Source organism: Chrysochloris asiatica, unplaced genomic scaffold (genome assembly GCF_000296735.1).
Source record: "Chrysochloris asiatica unplaced genomic scaffold, ChrAsi1.0 scaffold00116, whole genome shotgun sequence".
NCBI lineage: Eukaryota > Metazoa > Chordata > Mammalia > Afrosoricida > Chrysochloridae > Chrysochloris > Chrysochloris asiatica.
This window is the reverse complement of record NW_006408634.1, coordinates 7,385,326-7,406,206: the sequence shown is the minus strand read 5'-3', so window position 1 is coordinate 7,406,206 and position 20,881 is coordinate 7,385,326. Positions and strand designations below refer to the sequence as shown.

Below are 20,881 nucleotides of genomic sequence, written 5' to 3'. Positions count from 1 at the left end.
TTTGCTGATGGGAACAACTAAAAATGAGGAGAAACAGCTGTAAACATCCATTAATAATCAGAACATGGAATGTATGAAGTATGAATCTAGGAAAATTGGAAATTGTCAAAAATGAAATGGAACACATAATAAACATCGATCTCATAGGCATTAATGAGCTGAGATGGATTGGTATTGACCATTTTGAATCTGACAATCACATGGTTTACTATGTCGGAAATGACAAATTGAGGAAGTATGGCGTTGCAATCATCATGAAAAAGAACCTATCAAGATCTGTCTTGAAATACAACGCTGTCTTCTATGATAAGATAATATCCAGGAAGGAGCAAATGGGGAAAGTTTAAATGTTTCTAGGTGATGTCCTCTTGCAGCAAGGTGGGATGTTTCTGATCAGAGAGCTCCCAAAGCAGCATGCTAAAGATTTCTATAACTCCAGAGTTTTATATGATCTAGGGCTGGTAGATATTAGGTGCAGTTTCGTGGATTCTATAATGAGACGCTGTTGGATAAACACTGAACTGCTAACTACAAGGTTGGTGATTCAAACTCACCAGCCACTCCATGGAAACTATGAGTCAGAATCTACTCGAAGGCACTTAACAACAACATAATGCAGGAACAGAGGACTGTAGGACCATCAAGCTAGAAGAGCATGAATGGAATGTGGGACCCTATCCAGAGAAGCAGTGACCCCAGAGATGGAGGCAGAGATGAGGACATGGAGAGAGGGAGCAGCTGAGGACTCTAGACTCATGGAAAGAGAAAGGCTGTGTGCTGGCGGGCAAGGAGGCAGGCTTGCAGAATGTGCCCTTTGGTTGTTTAAATAATTATCTATTCCTGAGGGTTTTGGTGTACATGTCCCCCTCCAAAAAACCCCAAAATACCCAGAGGGAATAGAAGCAAATACTGTTGAATGATGATGCATGGAGGGGATTGTAATCATTGTAATGAAACGAGTATAAAACCGATGTCCTCCCATATAAACTATCACTCAATTCACAACAAAAACTTAAAAAAATAATAATAATATCCATAAGTCTACAAGGAAGGCTAGTTAATGCAGCTATCAGTCAAACTTACACCCCAACCATTAAAGCCAGTGAGGAGGAAATTGAAGAATTGTGTGGCGCTGTGGGTTAATTCGACTGCAAAGCCGTTGGAACTGCAAGGTCGGCGGTTCAAGCTCACCAGCTGCTCCTTGGAAACCCTATACAGGGTCGCTTTGGGTCAGAACCGACTCGACGGCACTTCACAACAACAACAACCACCACCAACTTCTTCAGTCTGAAATTGATCAAACATGCAATCAAGATGTATTAATCATTACTGGTGATGAAATGTAAAGGTTGGAAACAAAGAGGAAGGATCAGTGGTTGGAAAATATGGCCTTGGTGATAGAAAAGATGCTGATTTTGCAAGACCAATGACTTCTTCATTGTAGATACCTTTTTAAACATCTTAAAAGATGTCTATATACATGGATCTCATCAGATGGAATACACAGAAATCTAACTGACTACATCTGTGGCAAGAGATGGTGGAAAAGCCAAAACAAGTCCAGGGGCAGACTGTGGAACAGACCATCAATTACTCATATGCAAATTCACACTGAAGATGAAGAAAATTAAAACAAGTCCATGAGAGTCAAATTATGACCTTGAACATATCCCACCTGAATTTAGAGATCATCTGAAGAAGAGATTTGATGCATTAGACATTAAAGACTGAAGACCAGAAGAGTTGTGGGATGACATCAAGAACATCATACAGGAAGAAAGCAAAATGCCATTAAGAAGGCAAGAAAGAAGAAAAAGGCCAAACTGGATGTTAGAAGAGACTTTGAATCTTTCCCCCAGTGTAGAGATGCTAAAGCAAATGGAAGAAAAGAGCTGAATAGAAAATTTCAAAGGGCAACTCAAGAAGACAAAGTCAAATATTATAATGAAATGTGCAAAGACCTGGAGTTGGAAAACCACAAGGGAAAGGCCACACTCAGCATTCCTCAAGCTGAGGGAACTATATAAAAAATTCAAGCCTCGACTTGCGATATTGAAGGATTTTATGGGCAAAATATTGAATGATACAGAAAGCATCAAATGATGGAAGGAATACAAAGTCACTGCACCAAAGAGAAATGGTTGATTTTCAACCATTTCAAGAGGTAGCATATGCTCAAGAGTCAATGATCCTGAAGGAAGAAGTCCAAGGTACACTGAAGGCATTGGCAAAGACCAAGGCTCCAGGAATTGATGGAATACAAATTAAAACCTTACAACAAGCTGATGCAGCACTGGAGGCACTCACTCATCTATGCCAAGAAATCTGGAAGACAGCTAGCTGGCCAACTGACTGGAAGAGATCCATATTTGTGACCATTCCAAAGAGAGGTGACCCAACAGAATGTAGAAATCACTGGATAATATCATTAATATCCCACGCAAGCAAAATTCTGCTAAGGATAATTCAAACACAGCTGCAACCATACATTGACAGAGAACTTTCAGAGGTTCAAGTCATACTCAGAGGAGGACGTGAAACTAGGGAAATCATTGCTGATATCAGTTGGATCTAGGCTGAAAGCAGAGAACACCAGAAAGATATTTATCTAGAATCTTTTTATCTAGAAGAACCTGTGTATAGACTAGGAGGCAGTTGTTCAAACAGAATAAGGGAATATTGAATGGTTTAAAATTAGGAAAGGTGTGCACCAGGGTTGTATTCTTTCACCATATTTATTCAATCTGTATGCTGAGCAAATAATCTAAGAAACTGGATTATATGAAGAAGAATGGGGTATCAGGAGAGAATTAACAACCTGCAATAAGCAGATGATACTACCCTGCTTGCTGAAAGCAAAGAGGACATAAAATACTGACTGATGAAGATCAAAGATCACAGCCTTTAGTATATGTTGCACCTCAACGTAAAGAAAACAAAAATCCTCACTACTGGAACAATAAATATCATGATGATAAATGGAAAAAGACTGAAATTGTCAAAGACTTCACTTTGACAACTAACTGATGGCTCTGATAGCTCAGATCAGACATCAACACTCATAGCAGCGGCAGTCAAGAAATTAAATGACGGAAAACCAGAGGGAATGGAAGCAAATATTGTTGAAAGATGTTGCACAGAGGGGACTGTAATCATCGCAATGAAACAATGGTGTAAAGCCAACGTTCTCCCATGTAAACTATCACTCAGTTCACAATATAGATACATAAATAAAAAGAAATTAGGCAAATCTGCTACACAAGACCTCTTTAAAGTGTTGAAAAGTAAAGATGTCAGTCTGAGGATTAAGGAGCGCCTGACCCAAGTCACGGGGTATTTTCAATAACCTCATATGCATTTAAAAGCTGGACAATGAATAAGGAAGCCCGTAGAAGAATTGATGCTTCTGTTATGGTGTTGGAAGAGAATATTGAAAGCATCATGGGCTGCCAAAAGAACAACATATTGGTGTTGGAAGAAGTACAGCCAGAATGCTCCCTGGAAGCCAAGATGGCTAGATTTCGTCTCTTGGACATATTGTCAGGAGGTACCAGTTCCTTGAGAAGGATATCATGTTTGGTAAGTGGAGGGATGAAGAAAAAGAGGAAGACCCCCAATGAGATTGATTGGCACAGTGGCAGCAGCAGTGGGCTCAAATGCAGCAACAATTTTGAGGTTGGTGCAGAACCAGGCAGTGTCTCATTCTGTTGTGCCTAGGATCACTTTGAGTTGGTACCAACTTGATGGCACCTAACAACACCAACAACAAGAGCTTTACAGTGTGGGGACCCCAAGTCTAACGGACACACCCCACTCCTAGCTCTTCTTCCTTGGGGATAGTTGGGGTCCCTCTTTCTCTGCCCTTTTCTCTTTGGGAGATAAAAGATTTTGCAGTCTGCAGCCCTGGGAAAGTCCCTTGCATGGGATCAGGGTTTGATGGGATTAAGGGTACTGCTTGTTGCTAATGTATTCTGTCAAGTTGGTTTCGACTCATAGTTACCTTGTATAGGGTTTCTGAGAGTGTCTGGTGGGTTTAAACTTACGGTGAGTGGTCCAGTGCTTATCCTGCAGCACCAAAGCAGGGCTCACAGGTATCACATCCTTAACCCTCTTACTGATTTTTTGTATGAGAACACATCCTGGGGAATCATTCCATAACTGCCAAACCACAGCCAAGTCAACACAAGTTTGGTGGGAGGACACAATGCAATCTAAGACAGGGCTCATCTTGCAGAATGCATCAGATAGCATCCTGTGGTGATCCATGAGGTGTCCACCGATCAAGTTCAGAAACAGATCACCAGGTCTTTCTTCTTAGTCTATTTCAGAAGCTCCCTGAAACCTGTCCAGGATGGGTGATCCTGCTGGTGTTTCAAATACCAGTGACAGAACTTCCATCATCCAGCACCACACACACCAGCAGAGTCGGACAAACTGGCTGCCCATTCACTCAGTGGGAAGCAGTCTTTGTTCCAGAGCTCCAAGCGGATGCTGGGAGATGAGTTCTTTCCCTTCCTCCTGGGGACCATACCTGGACTGCCTCACCTGACCAGGTGCTGGGCTCTGAGGGCCCCAGGGAGGCTACTCCAGTCCTTAAAGGCCACCTTGGCTGCCTCCACAGCTGCTGCCACATCTTCAGCCTGTGCCTCGAGGCAACTGGCCAAGGTCTCTCCTGGGGAGAAAAGTGGAGACCCGGGTGGTGGAGAGACAGGGGGAAGCCTAGGTCAGAGCTGGGGTGGGGTTCTGAGAGTTTCTGGGCCTGGGAGTGGTCCCCAGGCCAGTTTCACTGTTGGATAAATGGGATAATTATCTACCTGCCACTGCTGACACCTCCTCTAGACAAGGCTGGGATTTAGTAGACAGTGGCTTCAAAAAGTCTCCACTGGGGACTGGGACTGTCATTAGAGTGATTGTAATCAGGAGGAGCCCAAAGTTTCTGTATTGTCCCATCACTATCTGCATCCTGCCCTCTGGGGTCCGAACCAAGAGACTGGGGTGTGGTTGGTGGGGATGCTGAAGGGTACACGCCTCCCCTTCCCCCAGTGCCTCGGGGGGTCTCATACCTGTGATGGGGTCCTGACAAGACGTGGTATTCCTGTGCTCTGGTTTCAGCCACTTTCCATTTACATGGTGACCCAACCTCCGCTTCTGGGTGTCCAGCCAGGCCTGGGGAGATGGACCAAGTTTGGAAAGGCTGAAGTCTGGGAGACAACTGGGGGAGCTCAGTCCCCTGCCAGCATCCTCTGATAGATACCACTGCCCTACCAGATACTTCTTTTCTTTCTGTTTGTGTGACTGGATGTGTTTGGTTAAATGTATGTGACATATAATTAGCCATTTTAACCACTGTACGATTTGGGGCATCTAGTACACACACTTCTATCTAGTTTTAGAACACTTTCTTGCTCCCAAATGAAAACTTGGTACCCATTAATCAGCCACCCTCCATTCTCCCTCCTCTCCCTACCTGGCAACCAGCCACAATCTGCTTTCTGTCCCTACGGATTTGCCTATGCTGGACATTTCACAGAAATGGAATCACATGCTCTGTGAACTTTTGTATCTGTTTTGTTTTTTTCCATTCAGTGTCATGTTTTCAAGCTTCTTCTACTTGTAACATGTATCAGAATGCTCCTATTTAGAGCAGAATAGGTTGGTTTGAACCACAAAATCGGTGGTTCTAGCTCACCAGTCGCTCCTTGGAAACCCTATACTATATAAGGTTGCTATGGGTCAGAACTGTCTCGACGGCACTTCACAACAACAAAAACAATCCGTTGTATGGATGTACGTGTCATTAGTCTACTCATCCCTTGACGGTTATTGGGTTCTTTCTACCTTTTGGATTCCTGGTGTGGCGCTGTAGGATCAGCATTGGACTGTGAACCACAAGGTCGGCAGTTCAATCCCACCAGCTGTTCCCTTGAGACCTTATACAGGGTCACAATGAGTCAGAACTGACTGGATGGCACTTAACAACAACCTTTTGCCTACAATAATGTTATGCTGTCGTTAATTACTTTTGAGTCAGTTCCAATTCATAGCAACCCCATGTGATACAGAAGAACCATCCTAAAGGGTTTTCTAGGTAGTCATATTTATACAAGCACATCACCAGGTTTCTCTCCCATGTAAGAACTGGGTGGGTTTGAACTGCCAACTTTTCTGTTAATAGCCGAGTGCTCAACCATCTATGTATGCCACTAGGACTTCTTATAATAATGCTATATGCGATGGACATTTACATACAATTGACCTTTCAAACCTTTTGGGTCTATACTTAGAGGAGTGGAATTGCTAGGTCACATGGTGATTCTGGTGGAATACTGGTGGGACACTGTAGGATAGATAAGCACGTGACTGTCATCGAATGTTTATCCTACAGTGACACGCCGGGCTGAGTCGGAACTAACTTGACACTTGATGACAACAACAACATGGTAATTCTGGACCCTGGGTGGTTCAAACAGTTGAACACTTGAGTACTCGCTGAAAAGTTGGTGCCTTGGAAAACAGGTCTGGTGAACTGCTTCCAAAACCCTACAGAGTACAATACTACTCTGTAGACACGGGTGGCCAGGAGTCAGAAAGAACTTGATGGTAACTGACAATAACAACAGTGTCATTCTAGATCTCATTAGAACCCTGTGATTGGTTATGGATCAGATCACTGTGGAGCTGTGGGGTTTTTATTGGCTGATTTAAAAAAGTAGATTGCCAGACCTTTCTTCCTACTCAATTTGAGTCTGGGAATTCCACTGAAACTTCTTCAGCATTATAGCAACACAGATACCTCCATTGACAGATGGGTGGTGGTGTCCATAAAATGTATTGGCTATGCATCGAACTCGGGCCTCCCGCATGGAAGGGGAGAATTCTATCACCCCAGAGTCCCTACTATTGTAGCATTTCGTATTAATTCTACTGTTGTTGGCTCTCCACATAGGTCCCTTTCTCTTCCTTACTGCAAAATCTACTTTCTCTTTTCAACTTCCTGTTCTCTTAGCATCCCCAATGCCTATGTTCACTCTGCATTTCTTTGGGTTTTTTTTCTTCTCTGCCAACTAGTCCTTCTCACTTTTATTTAAAGAAAAATGGTCACCCAGAAGTCCCAAACTCAACTGTTTTCAGAGAAAAGCACATTTTTTAAACAGGTGAGGCTATTTAAACTTGAACCAGTAAAACTAACTCTGACTGTGGTACTCTATGTGTGTCAGAGATGACCTGTGATTCACAGACTTTTCTAGATCAATGGCTAACTTTTCAGAAGCAGATCACCAAGCTTTTCTTCCAAAGTGCCTTTGGGAGGATTCAAACCTCCAAACTTGCATTTTGCAACTATGTTAGCCATTTATACCACCCAGAAATGGGCATTAGTTGGTATTACAGAGTGATTACACATGTTGTTAAGGATGATAATAGTGTTATGTAACAAAACAAGTCTTTATCTGCTAGAAATAAGAATTCAAGTATTTATGGGAATAATAACATGACATGTGAGATTTGTTTAAAACATTCCAGAGGAAAAAGCAAAAACAAGAAGGAAACCACATTGGATCAAGTGTTATTACTGAAGCTGAGTGATGGGGAGATAGGGATTCCAGACTTTGGAAGTTTGGAACTTTCAAACAGCAAAAAACAATCCATCCAGAATGCGCAGAGGTCATTTGAGGTTGAGCTACAGGCTGGGTGGAGGCTAGGAGCTAAGACTTGCCTAAAAAGACAATGACAATCAGATCCAGATGATTTCTGTCAGGGCCTGTGAACCAGAGGTTGCCAAATATTGGAATTTTATTTCTAAGAGACACTGGAATCCCGGATGTTTACTTGGAATTAGTTGGTCACCGATTTTTGTCTTCAAAAATGCAATGCTGGCCAAGGAAACATGTTTGTTTGTTGAGTCTGGTAAGGTTGGGGCCTTTGGCTAGCGGGTGAGTAGGCACTATGCACTCTGGAATCAAGGCCTCTGGAATTCAATGGCTTTGGCAGCTGAGGGCTGGTCTCAAATCGCTGCTCGACCTTGGAGTTGACTATGGACAAGTGACTTCATCTCTCTAAGCCTCTTTCTATTGTTGTCAGTTACTGTTGGGGGATTCTGCCTGCTGGGGACCCCATGTGTAAAAAGTAGAACTGAGTGTTCCACAGGGCCTTAAGACTCTCTACCTTTCAGAAGCAGATGGACTATTCTCTTACAGCCTAGGCAACTCTGGGTAGGCTTAAACTGCCAATCTTTCAGGTGGCGCCTAACTATTTGCACCACCCAGGGACTCCAAGATTCTGTCTGTTATTACTAAAATAATGACGAGCATTTTATGGACCTCTTACAGTTGTTTAGGAGTCCTGGTGTGACGTGGCAGGATAATTCGTTGGACCTCCAGGTCAATTTGAATCGCAAAGTCAGTGGTTTAAACCCACCAGCTGTTCCTTGGAAACCCTAGACAGAGTCGCTACGAGTCGGGACTGACTCGACGGCATGTAACAACACTTATTTGGAAATGAGATCATGCTTAGCACACAGCCTGACATATAGAAAACAACCAATAAATGTTCTGCTGTGGCACAGTAGGATACACACTGGACTAACTTCTGGGTTATATGAAGAAAAACGTGGCATCAGGATTGGAGGAAGACTCATTAACAATCTGCAATATGCAGATGATACAAACTTGCTTGCTGAAAGTGAAGAGGACTAAAAACATTTACTGATTAAGATCAAAGAGCACAGCCTTCAGTATGGATTGCATCTCAATGTCAAGAAAACAAAAATCCTCACCATTGGACCAATAAACATCAATGGAGAAAAGATTGAAGTTGTCAACGACTTCATTCTTCTTGGATCAACTATCAACACTCATGGAAGCAGCAGTCAAGAAATCAAACATATTGCATTAGGCAAATCTGCTGCACAAGACCTTTTTAAAGTGTTCAAGAGCAAAAATGTCAGCTTGAGGACTAAGGTGCACCTGACCAAAGCCATGGTATTTTCAACAACCTCATATGCATGTGAAAGCTGGACCGTAAATAGGGAAGACCGCAGAAGAATTGATGCTTTTGAGTTATGGTGTTGGAGGAGAATATTGAAAGTGCCATGGGCTGCTAAAAGAACCAATAGATCCATGTTGGAAGAAGTGCAGTCAGAGTGCTCCTTGGGGCCAAGATGGCCAAACTTCGTCTCTCATACTTTGGACATATTGCCAGGAGAGACCAGTCACTGGAGAAGGATATCATGTTTGGTAAAGTAGAGGGTCAGAGAAAAAGAGGAAGACCCCCAACAAGATGGACTGGCCAAATGGCAGCATTGATGGACTCAAGCGTGACAACAGTAGTGAGGTTGGCCCAGGATCAGGCAGTGAGTGTTTCATTCTGCTGTGCATAAGGTCTCTAGGAGTCAGCACCGACTCGAGGACACCTAACAATAACAAACTTCTAGGTCAGCAGTTCAAACACATCAGCCGCTCCTCAAAAACCCTACACCGGGTTGCTATAAGTCGGAAATGACTAGATGGTACTTAATAACAACATCATATTAAGAAGGCCTGATGTGGACCTGTAGGATAAGCAGGACTGTTAAGCACAAGATTGGCAGTTCAAACTCACCAGCTCCTCCTTGGAAATCTTTTGAAGAATTGCTAGAGGTCAGAACTGACTCAACAGCTCTAAACAACAACAAGATCACATTGAGAAGTCCTGGTGGTACACTGGGTTAAGCACTGCACTGCTAACTACAAGGTTGACAGTTCAAACCTAACCGTCACTCCACCAGAGAAAGTTGAGGCAACTTGCTTCCATAATGATTTACAACTTCAGAAACCCTAGGGGGCGCAGTCCTACTGATCTATAGGGTCTACCTGAGTCCAAATTGACTTGATGGCAGTGGGACTGTGTGTGTGTTTGCTATCTAGGAGCTCTGGGTGGTACAAACTGCTTGGCTGCTAACTGAAGGGCTGAAGGTTCAAGTTCAGAGGTGCCTCAAAAGAAAGGCCTTGTATTTGCCCCAAAACAAAGTTTGAAAGGCAGGAAGGGTTGGGAAAGAAGGAGAGGTGAAAATGGGAAATAGGGAGGAAGTGGGATGAATGATGCTACATTATGGGAATTACAAACAATGAGGAGAAACAAAAGTGTACACATTGCGGAATGGAAAACGGATTGGCTTTGTAAACCTTTCCCTGATTTTTCACACAAAGCTAAAAGAAGGAAGGCTTGGTGATCTATTTCTGAAACACCAACAGTTGAAAAACCTTTGGAGTGCGGTCCTACTCTGACACATATGGGGGTCACCAAAAGCCTAGGTTAACTGACTGGGCAGTAACTTTTTTTTTAACTTTTCATTGTGAATTGAGCAAAGGTTTACAGAGCAGATCATCAGTTTTACATTCAGCAAATCCTAGACTTTGCTTTATTACAATGATTGCAATCCCCTCCATGTACCATCAGTTCACAGTATTTACATCTATTCACTTTAACTCTTGCATTCGTTCCTGAGTCTCCAGCTACACTCATTTTTCCTATGCTAATGTCTTTACTGTATTAACTTCCCTCTTGTATGATACATGTCCCTTCACCCATGTTAACACGTGTCTACCCTCTAGCCAGTGAATAATTTCCCCTTCCCCTTTCATCCCCTGGTAACCATCATAGAATCTTTTTTTAGCAAGTAGGCAGTGACTTTTTTTTAAAAAATCACATTATTTATTATAGGATATTCTACCTCTAACCACCTTCCTGAGCCCTGGTGTGGTGCTGTAGGATAAGCACTGGATTGCTAACTGCAAGGTCAGCAGTTCAAACCCATCAGCTGCTCTCAGAAACCCCAAACACACAGTGACTATGATTCGATGGCACACAACAACAACCAGCCTTCAGTGTGGTGATTCTTTGTATTTTGTCCCCTGATCCTCCTTTTGTGGAAGTCTACACGTCTCTAGATAATCTTGTCACTCTGAGGACTTAATTATTCTTTTACACTGGTAACTCCCAGATCTCTGTGCCCAGCCCAACCACTGGCCTGAGGCATAGGCCAAAGTATGATTTGACACCTGCACACACCCATGACTGTCTCCAGATCCCTCACGCTCTCACCATGTCACTACTGAGCTCACCTGTTCCCGCTAGATTCACCGCCTGGGAAACCGCCACCCAGTCACAAAGCCAGTCCCCAAGAACTGTCCTTTTCCCTTCAAGTCCCCAAATCCCGGTCCTTCAATTTCAGCCACATCCCTTCTTCCTCTTCACATCCATAGCTAGGTTCCAGCTATGCGTTTCATCCTTTCCCACTTGGACAAGTTTCCTCCCCTGCTTCCATCCCTTCAGTTTGTTTCCCAGTGGCCCCAGGGGCTTCTTTCTGAACTGGGCCCTTTCCTCTTCCCCTCAAGAGATGCCCCAGTTTCTCAGGTGTAGGTTCTGGAAGTCTCTGAAGACTCACCAAAGTCCCAAGGGTAATTCTGAGGGGTGTTAGGAAATTACATAAATGTTGAGTTACTCTACTTATTTATAGAAATCTAGATGGATTGGGGGGGTGGGTAGGGAAGGTTTGGAATATTACAGGAGTCCCACAGATGTTTCCCAAGAGCCTCATGAAGAGGGTCCTGAAAAATCATGTGGAGTTCAGGTGTGGGATTGTAGAATAAGCACTTAATTGCTAACAGCAAAGTTGGCCATTCAAAGCCATCAGTTGCTCTTCTGAAACCCTTACAGGGTGGCTATGAGGAGTCGTCTTTTTTGTGTTTTTTTACAATGACATCATGGGAGTCCCAAGAGATATTCTGAAGGGTCTTGGGGAATCATGGGAGTTCCAAGAGAGTATTCTGAGGGGCACTTAACAACATAGGTAATTACAAAAAGTTTTAATTTATCATCCATTCGAAACTACCAGCGGTTCTGCGAGATAAAGATGAGGCTTTCTGCTCCCGTAAAGATTTACAGCCTCAGGAAACCCTGTACAGGCTCACTGAGTTGGAACCAACTCCAAGGTACATAACCACCGCCACCATTAGGGTTCCCCTGTTATCATAGGGGTCCCACAAGTATTGAGGGGCCCGGTGGAATCATGGGAGCACCAAGCGAGGTCTTGAGGGTCATCAGCGATCTGCCTCAGAAGAATTCTAAGGGGTCCTGGGTCTTACAGGAAATATTCTTAAGATTCATGGGTAGTATGAAGGCTGAGGGGATACTGAGAGCTCACAGAAATTCGGACAAGTTTCCGGGGATCACGGGACGTTCTGAGGAGGCCCAGAGGAATTAGGGAAACTCCACAGGCAGTCCAGGGAGCCTCTCGGAAGTCCTACTTAAGATTCGTTTGCACCAGAGGTGCAAGGGATCATGGGACTAGACCAAAGGGTAACACTAAGTAACCCGGACCGCTCACGGAACGTCCTCCAGGGATGAGTCTGAAGGAATGGCGGGAACCACGGGATCCAAGAGGGGCGGGGTTGCTGAGCTGCCGCAGTGGCTCACGGGAGTCAGCAGCCCAAAATGGGCCAGGGGAAACCGGGTAGTGGGGTGGTCAGCTCCGGCTGGAGCCTGCCCTCACCAGTGCGCATGCGTGGTTCTCAGGTACCGGCCCGTACTCCATCGTGGTAAAAATCTCTCGAGTTTGGGTTCCTGTGCGCGTCGCAGCCATAGTTCACCCAGACCGTTTTCTACAGGGGATTGAAAGGCACTCTGCACAGGGAAACTTTGCGGTACAAAGGGCAGCACCGCCCCCTCCGCCCAGTGGGGCAGGACCAATAAAAGGGGGTGGAGCTAAGGAGCTAGCTATCTTGAACTCTGCCCATTTCCCCGCCTTAGGATCTGTGGGCCCCGCCTCCTGGCTTTCGTTGAAACTGTAGATTGAAGCATGTGTGTGGCACTGGAAATAGAATTGTGTTGTTGTTGAGTGCCATCGAGTCGGTTCTGACCCATAGCGACCCTGTTATACGCTTTCTAAGAAGCGGCTGGTGAGTTTGAGCCTCCAACCTCGTGGTTCAAACCGACCTTGCTGTCTAGTGCTTTTTCCACAGCTCCAGTTGTGGAACACCTGTAAATAGGAAGATTCTAGATCTGGGGTAGTGGTCGTTGTTGACAAGAAGTGCAGCTTTTGATCCGAAATATGTTTAGTAGGGAACGGAATCTAGGATAACTCAGCCCTGATAGCACGGACCTGGACGGAAGTATTTGTAGGGAACACCGGAAGTGTTGCTTTTCTAGAGACAGGAAATGTGGCATTTGGTGAGCATTTGCCGGAAGGGTAGCCTTGGATTTCATTTTTGATTGGTTAAGGTGGGTCGTGTGGCTCCAGACGTCAAATGTGATTAGTCGATGATGGGCCGCTGGCGCGGGACTGAGAGTGAGCATCTGGGCCGTCGGAAGTGTGGCATCCTCAATACCATGGCTACACAGAGACCGGAAGTGAGGCTTTTTCTTATGTGTTTAGCACTTCCAGCTAGTTCTCCCAGAGATTGGTTCCTAACGGATTTAAAGATGGTGTCTGGTCTGGAATGGCTTTGTAGTTTCAATCTAGATTCTTAGGTTTTCAGACAACTATCTAAATCGGGAGTTGGTTGAGGGGCCGGCATTGAGGCGTTTGGATCCCAGAGAAGGTTCCTCCACGTTGGGCGCCTAAGTCTCTTTCCCAGTAACATGGCGAACTCGAAGTTGCTGATGTCTGAGCTAAACGAAGAAGAGACCATGGTCCCTGAAACGGCGCGGTTCGAGGAGCTACTCCTGCAGGTGCGGACGGATTTGACTCTTGGGTTCCTGGATGTTCGGAAATTGTGCTGAGACATGGGACTCCAGTTCCCAGAATGCACTCAGGCGGTAACAGCAACTGCCAGAATTGTAGTTGCTTGGCCCCAAGTTATGGGTAGCACTGGTGATGCAGTGCACGGCTGCTAACCCAAAGATCGGCTGTTGAACCAACCAACCGCTCTGTGTGAGAAAGATGGCAAAAATTTACAGCCTTGGAAACCCTATGTGGTAGTTCTACTCTCTCTTATAGGGTGAAGCGGAATCTACACTACTGGTCTTTGTTTGTTTTGATCCTAAATTTGCCAGGTCCTGGCAGAAATGGGAGTTGGGGTCCTCAAAGTAGAAAGGGCCCTTAACATGTCTCATTCTTTCGTGTCATCCCCAGCTGTTTACATAACCCAAACCAAACTCACTGCATCGCGTCTAAATCTACTCATAATTGTAAATCGTTACAGGAGCAGACAGCCTCCCTTGGAATGACTGGTGGGTTTGAACCCTTATGGTTTGCAGCCAAATACCTAATGTACTGCGCCACCAGAAATCTTTCTCATATGTAACAGTTGTTCAATAAACATCTGGGGGGCGGGGGCAGATGAGGCTTCTGAGGGCACAGACTCTTACGAGTGGAAGGCGTTCTTTCACACAGGCTTCCAAGGAGCTCCAGAAAGCCCAGACAACCAGACCAGAGTCTACACAGATCCAGCCTCAGCCAGGTGAGAAAGCCAAAAGTTCAGAAAGAGGACAAAGACTCAGAAGGGAGAGGAGGGAGGAAAATAACGTACTAACTGGGGGTGGCAGAGGTTGGGCGAGGAGGTCAGACCCAGATAGAGGAGGAAAGAGAGAGATTTGAAGTGTAGAATGGGAGAACAGAGAGCCCAAGAGCAAGGAGAGAAAGGGCATAGAGACCTAGCTGTGGGGGAGGAGATCCAGAAGGAGAAACAGATCTGAAGGTGGGGGCGGGGGCGGGGGGAAGCCCACAGCAAAAGGGGAAGAGGGACAGAGAGTGGAAAGGAAGCAGCCCTGTTCCAAACAGATGAGCAGGACAAAGCTAATTCCACCAGGCTTCTGCATAAAGACCAACTCACCGGAAGGGAAGATTTTCATCAACATCTGCCACTCGCCCTCCATCCCTCCTCCCGCTGATGTGACTGAAGATGAGCTGCTGCAAATGCTGGAGGAGGACCAAGCTGGGTTCCGCATCCCCATGAGCCTGGGGGAACCTCATGCGGAACTGGATGCAAGTTAGTGCACTCCTGGCCCCTCCTCCCTCAGACCTGGTACACCCCCCCCACACACACCCACTCAGACCCAGGAGTTCTGGCCCCAGGATCTATCTCTCTCAGATCCAACAAAAGTCCGGGGCCCCTGGCTACTTCCTCCCTCAGGTCTAGGATCTATCTCCTTCAGGTCCAAGAGTCCGGGTTATGTTTTCCCTCAGACCCAAGATTGTCCCCTGCCCCCTCCCAGGCTGGAGAGGGGCTGACAGGGCTGTGTGCTTATGAATGAGCTGAGCTCCCGGTTCTAGTCCCCGGCCAGCCCGCAGGGACTCATCTCTGCCTCCTCCATCCCTTCTCCTTGTCTCCAGCTCAGTCTGTTTCTGTTGCATGACTGCTTCTGTCTGCTTATTCCTTCAATTCACACATGTCTCCTGAAGCCCTTTGGGGAATGTGAACTTATCAGACCCCATTTCTACCTGTGAGAAACTCCCAGTCTTGGGTTGGGGATAAAAGGACAGGTATGATTTCAGTATAGTGTGATATGTGCTACACCAGAGGGGGCACTTGGCCTAGCCCAGAGGAGACCCTCCAGCTGCACCCAGCCAGAGGTCAGGGAAAGTGTGGAGTACAAGATTTGAAGGATATGGAGGAGGTCATCAGGCAAAGACACAGAAAGTTTGTAATAGGACAGAGGGGTCCAGAGGCCAGAAAGAATGATTGGGTTGGATCAGCCATTAAGCAGAGTGATTAGAAGAAATTAAAAGAGATGGGGTGGAGGGGCTTCAGGGGTGTCTCTAGAAGAGGACTGGGCTTTGCTTTGTGGGGTGGGAGGGGTCTCCAAAGTCAGGCCGAGTGTTGTGGACCCTACTTGGGGACACTGGCCAGCCCTGGAGCGCTGTGAGCAGGGCAGATAATGGGGACAGACCATTGCGGGAGAGATGGCTGCGAAGGAGACTAAAGGGAAGTCAGACCGTAGAAGGAAGACCTGTCTTGATCTCTTGCGTCTCCAGTTCCTCCGGTTACTGACCCTGAGTGCTTTTCCTTGGCTGTGTCTGGCTTTCCACGGAGGTTCTCACCCCTTTTCTCTCCCCACAGAAGGCCAAGGCTGTACTGCCTACGATGTAGCTATCAACAGCGACTTCTACAGGAGAATGCAGGTGGGGGTCAGGGCTGTGGGGAGGAAGAGTGTCTCCATCCACTCCCCAATCACCCATCTCCCATTCTTTCTCTCCTAGAACAGTGATTTCTTGAGGGAGCTTGTGGTCACCATTGCCAGAGAGGGCCTGGAGGACAAATACAGCCTGCAGCTGAATCCAGGTGAGGGGCTGAATCCTGGGAGAGAAGGTGGAACAACCCTTGAAAGGGTGCCATGGGAATTTTCTGAACTCCTGGCCTCTCAGTTTAAGGAGTGGGCTTCCATTCCTTAAACTGTGTGGCTGGGTCAGGCCTGGGGTTCAGATAAGGAGCAGGGCCTGGGCAACCAGGGACAGGTGGAGTTCCGAGCTTTTCTAGGAAGTTGATTGGAGAAATGGGCGAGGCTAGAGTAGACAGGCGGTAGAGGGTGTGGTCAGACTCCAGAGCACCAGGGAAGAGACTCCTGAACAAGCAAAAGTGACCTTAACCGGATGACCTTTCACCCCGGCTTCCCCCAGAATACCGTATACTGAAGAATCGGCCTTTTCTGGGCTCTATTTGCCAGCAGAACATCCGCTCCCGGCAACATCCTCGGATCCAAGAGCTGGAGAATCTGCCCATGGAGAGCTACAGGGCAACTGAGACATGGTGGGTGGGTGCTTCTGAATCCCTCCCTGGACACTCCCTTTCCACACTGAATCCTGGGAACTTCCTGGGGTTCTGTGAGGCTTCCCAGGACAGCAAGGTGGAAGGAATGGGGGAAGGCAGGGAAGAGCATGTCAGGCAGAGGGAACAGCCTTGGCTAAGATATGCCTCTCCTTAATTCATCACCTTGCTCCCACCAGTCTGGAGAAGCCTCCCGTGAGTCTCTGGCTGGAAGCCCCTGACCTCCTCTTGGCAGAAATTGACCTTCCTAAGCTGGTGAGTGCAGTTAGAAGAGCGGGACCTGGGGATCCAGGTCTCTGAAGGGGGCTGTGCAGCCTCCTCCTGGTATGTCCAACCCACTGCCAGCCAGTGGATTCTGACTCATGGAGTCCTGGTAGGGCAGAGTCGAACTACCCCCGAGGGCTTCTGAGGCTGTCATCTTGGTAGAATCAGTCTGCCCATCTTGCTCCTGATTCAAAGCCAAGCACTAAACCACTGTGCCACCAGGGCTCCTCATGGTTTATCTTGTTCAGAAATATCACAGATGGGTGGCTTGAACGAATAGAAGTTTCTCTTGTCACAGCCCAGAAAGCTACAAGTGTGAGTTCAGGGCCCCTGCTCTAGGGAAAGGCTTTTTCTCTTCTGTCCACTTGGTCTCTTGTCTCTTCTTCTCAGTTTCTGGGTCTTAGTTTGCGGGCCATCTGCATGGGGCCTGACATCTGTCATCCCCCATCTCTGCTTCCTTGTTTGCTCAGTCTCCTTTTTTAGCTCAAAAGACATTGATTTAAGACACACTTCACACTAACCCTACCTCACTGGCAAAACAAAGAAAACTCTTGGCCAAATGGGCATATAAACCCAAACCAAACTGACACCCACTCTAGTGTTTCCAGAAAACCTCATCTCTCTCCCAAGGAGTGGCTGGTGGGTTTGAACTGCAGATCTTGCCATTAGCAGTTTAGTGCTTATCCTACAGCACCACCAGGATTCCTTTAAATGGGCTTATAACCACAGGTATTCAGAAATCCCACCATCTTTGCGTTGGTTTCAACTCATAGCGTCCCTGTAGGACGGAGTAGAACTGCTCCATAGGGTTTCCGAGGCCGCCGGTCTTTCGTGAAGCAGACAGCCTCATCTTTCTCCCTCAGAGCTGCTGGTGGGTTTGAACTGCTGACTTGTGGTTAACAGACTAATGCTTAACCCACCGTGCCACCAGAGGTTTGGCTTGACAGCAGATATTTTGTAGAAAGCATGATTCAGTCTGTAACCTTGTGTGAGTTTGGTGAGCTGCCCCTAGGGTACCTCTGTTGGTGCTGCCCACCCCCTGAAGGATGCAGGGTGAAAACCTTTGATTACCATCTCCACCTCTTTGCCTGGAGAGTGGCCCCCCTGCAGTGCAGTAGCGGTCCTGTGCTGGAGGCTGCTCCCCCCAGTCTGTGTCATCAGATGCCTGGTGCTAGGAGCAGGCCTGATGCCACCACATTCCCAGGATGGAGCTGTGGGTCTGTCGCTGGAGCTTGGGGAGAACCACCTGGTGATAAAGGGGCCCCAGCAGTTGTACCGCCTGGATGCCTGCATCCCCCTTCGGATCAACACTGAGGAGAGCAAGGCAGCCTTCCACCGGAGAAGGAAGGTACCTGAGAAGTGGGACAGGGGTGCTGGGGGAGGGGTTGGGGCCGGGGTTTCTGAGTCTGAGGGAGGAGGGTTCAGGGACTGAGACCCTTAGACCCTGAGTCCTTCCTCCCGTTTTTCCACAGAAGTTGATGGTGGCGATGCCCCTCTTGTCGGTGCTGTCGTGATCTCAGCGTCTCCCTGTGCCTTTAAGAGAGACTAGTAGCTTCCAAAAGAAACTGAAATAAAAGATATTTGCCTTTGTTCTGTCTTTGGTGAGAAATACAGTGAGACATTGGGTTGTGGTCCTAAAATGCCACAGAGGCCCTGGTCTCAGCTCAGACCCCCACCCCAGCCTCCAGTCTCTCTCTTCCACTCGGTTCCCCACTTACCCTCAGTGCTCGCTCTGCCCCTCACCTGGTCATTGCCCTTCTTTGGCTCCGCAGTGCCCCCAGGAGAAGGTCCAACCCCCTCAACCTGTCACGGGAGGCCCTGTGTGCTCTGCCTCTTCCCTCCTTGTTTTCACCTTTACCCCCTCACTCTGAACTTGGGAGAGTTACACCAATTTTTCTGTACTTTCTCTCAGTACCGTCCACGATAAACGAAAAGAACCAAACCTGCCATTGAGTCGAATACAGCTCATGGCGACTCTGTGTGGGGTTTCTGAGGCTCTGAATCTTCACAGGAGCAGAAAGCCTCATCTTTCTTTTGCAAAGCAGCTGCTGGGTTTGAACTACTGACCTTATGGTTAACAGTCCGGTCTGAAAATAGGATGGATATTGTGGGAATACCATATACACAGGCAGTCTCTGTATAATCTGGAGCTAAGTCCTCATAAAGCCAATTTTGCAGTTAGCAGTTCAGTGCTTATCCTATGGTACCACACCAGGGGGCCCACACTGTTGTGTTCTTAAATACCATCGAGTCAGTTCCGACTCATAGTGACCTGTATAGGGTTTCCAAGGAGCGGCTGGTGAGTTTGAACCGCCAACCTGGTTCAGACAGACCTGGTGGTGCAGTGTTTTATCCCACAGCACCACACTAGGATTGCATTGGGCACCCATGAAGTCTGCTGTATTAAATTCTTACAGGAGCCAGCTGGACGAAGCGCGAGAGCTGTATCCACTAGATACTGGAGGCCTTCCTTACTGGGTGTGCGGTTGGGACAGTTAGGGGCAGAAAGATCAGGACTTTGTGGACATCTGGGCACAGAGGGATGGAGAGGTGGCCTAGAGACTGGGAGTATAACTGGTGGTGACAGCCACTACCCTGTTAGTGTGGCTGAGATTGTACAGCTGCCACCGGAAGATGGGCGCCTGTAAGTTTCCTGACCCAGCCAGCACCTGGAGCAGGAACTGAAGAAATGGCTGCCGGGAGGGAGGGGGATAAGTGGAGCCAGGAAAGAGGGATGAGAGGAAGTGCTGCAGGATTGAGATGCGCCCTGGAACACCCCACTCATCCACTTGGGTTTGGGAGTCTTTAAAACCATTGTTGCTATTAAGTGCCTTCTAGTCTGTTCAGACTCAGTGACTTTGTATAGGGTTTCCAAGGAGCGGCTGGTAGGTTTGAACTGCCAACCTTGTAAGTTAGCAGTTTGGTGCTTATCCTACAGCTCCACACCAGGACTCCATTTGGGGGAAAATAATAAAAGACCCTTAACAAAAAACCTCATGGGACTAAATGCGGTGGTCTAAGATTCCCCGATGGATGTTAAGGGCCACACGCTGTTAAGGCTTTTCCTGTTAGTGCCCTCTCCACTATTCATCTGTCCATTTGTCATAGTGTTGTGGCTTACATGTCGCTATGATGCTGGATTCCTGGTGTGGTATTGTAGGATAAGCACTGGGACGCTAACCACGAGGTCTGCTGTTCAAACATACCAGCTCCTGCTCAGAAACCCTATACAGGGTCACTGTGAGCCAGGACCAACTTGACTGTACTTAACAACAACAACACAATGCTGGAAGCTATTCCATCAGTATTTGAAATACCAGTAGTGTCAACCATAGTAAACAACTTTCAGCAGCTAGCCACTAAGACCAGGAAGAAGGGTCTGGCAATCTACTGAAAGTTAACCAACGAAAACCTTATAGATCATAACAGAATATTGTCATATACGGTGCTAGAAGGTGAGCCCCCATCCCATGTTGGAAAGCACTTGAAATGCACAGTGGCTACAAAAATGGACTTGTGCATAAAAATCCTGAAGATGTTTTTTTTTATCCATGGAGTTGTGAGTCAGAGCTGAAGCCACTCAACGGTAACAAACAGCAACCGAGCATAGCCTTGTCCATTGCATCCACCCAGGACATCAACATTGCCAAGGGTTTGAGTTCTGCAGAAGTCCCCAGACCATTCTGTTGAGCCTCTTCTACCTCATACCGTTCCTTAACAAGCTTCCCAGTTCTGGAGTCTGATGCCACACCACAATTACACCAAAGTTTCTAGGGCCTCAAACCACCAGGCTCTTCCTTCCTCCTGACTTTTGCACTTGTTTCTTCTGCTAGTGCCGATTTCCCCATACTGCCCACCCCCACCCCCCACCCCCC

General features: G+C 47.0%; 2 protein-coding genes across 2 annotated transcripts in view; one reads left to right on the top strand and one right to left on the bottom strand.

Moving 5' to 3' along the window:
• ALDH16A1 (aldehyde dehydrogenase 16 family, member A1) overlaps window positions 1-12,619 on the bottom strand; it is a 33,556-nt gene extending 20,937 nt beyond the window's left edge. The window contains exons 1-3 of the mRNA XM_006868408.1: window positions 12,530-12,619; window positions 5,064-5,166; window positions 4,551-4,672 (exon numbers count right to left, since the gene is read on the bottom strand). Coding sequence (XP_006868470.1) covers window positions 4,551-4,672; window positions 5,064-5,166; window positions 12,530-12,619 — 315 coding nt within the window. The remainder of the gene's footprint in view (window positions 1-4,550; window positions 4,673-5,063; window positions 5,167-12,529) is intronic.
• A 998-nt stretch (window positions 12,620-13,617) lies between these two features.
• Window positions 13,618-20,881, top strand: part of PIH1D1 (PIH1 domain containing 1) — an 8,611-nt gene continuing 1,347 nt past the window's right edge. Inside the window, exons 1-9 of the mRNA XM_006868407.1 lie at window positions 13,618-13,707; window positions 14,372-14,438; window positions 14,787-14,966; window positions 16,038-16,099; window positions 16,178-16,259; window positions 16,595-16,724; window positions 16,922-16,997; window positions 18,211-18,354; window positions 18,479-18,516. Of these exons, the coding sequence (XP_006868469.1) occupies window positions 13,618-13,707; window positions 14,372-14,438; window positions 14,787-14,966; window positions 16,038-16,099; window positions 16,178-16,259; window positions 16,595-16,724; window positions 16,922-16,997; window positions 18,211-18,354; window positions 18,479-18,516 (869 nt within the window). The remainder of the gene's footprint in view (window positions 13,708-14,371; window positions 14,439-14,786; window positions 14,967-16,037; window positions 16,100-16,177; window positions 16,260-16,594; window positions 16,725-16,921; window positions 16,998-18,210; window positions 18,355-18,478; window positions 18,517-20,881) is intronic.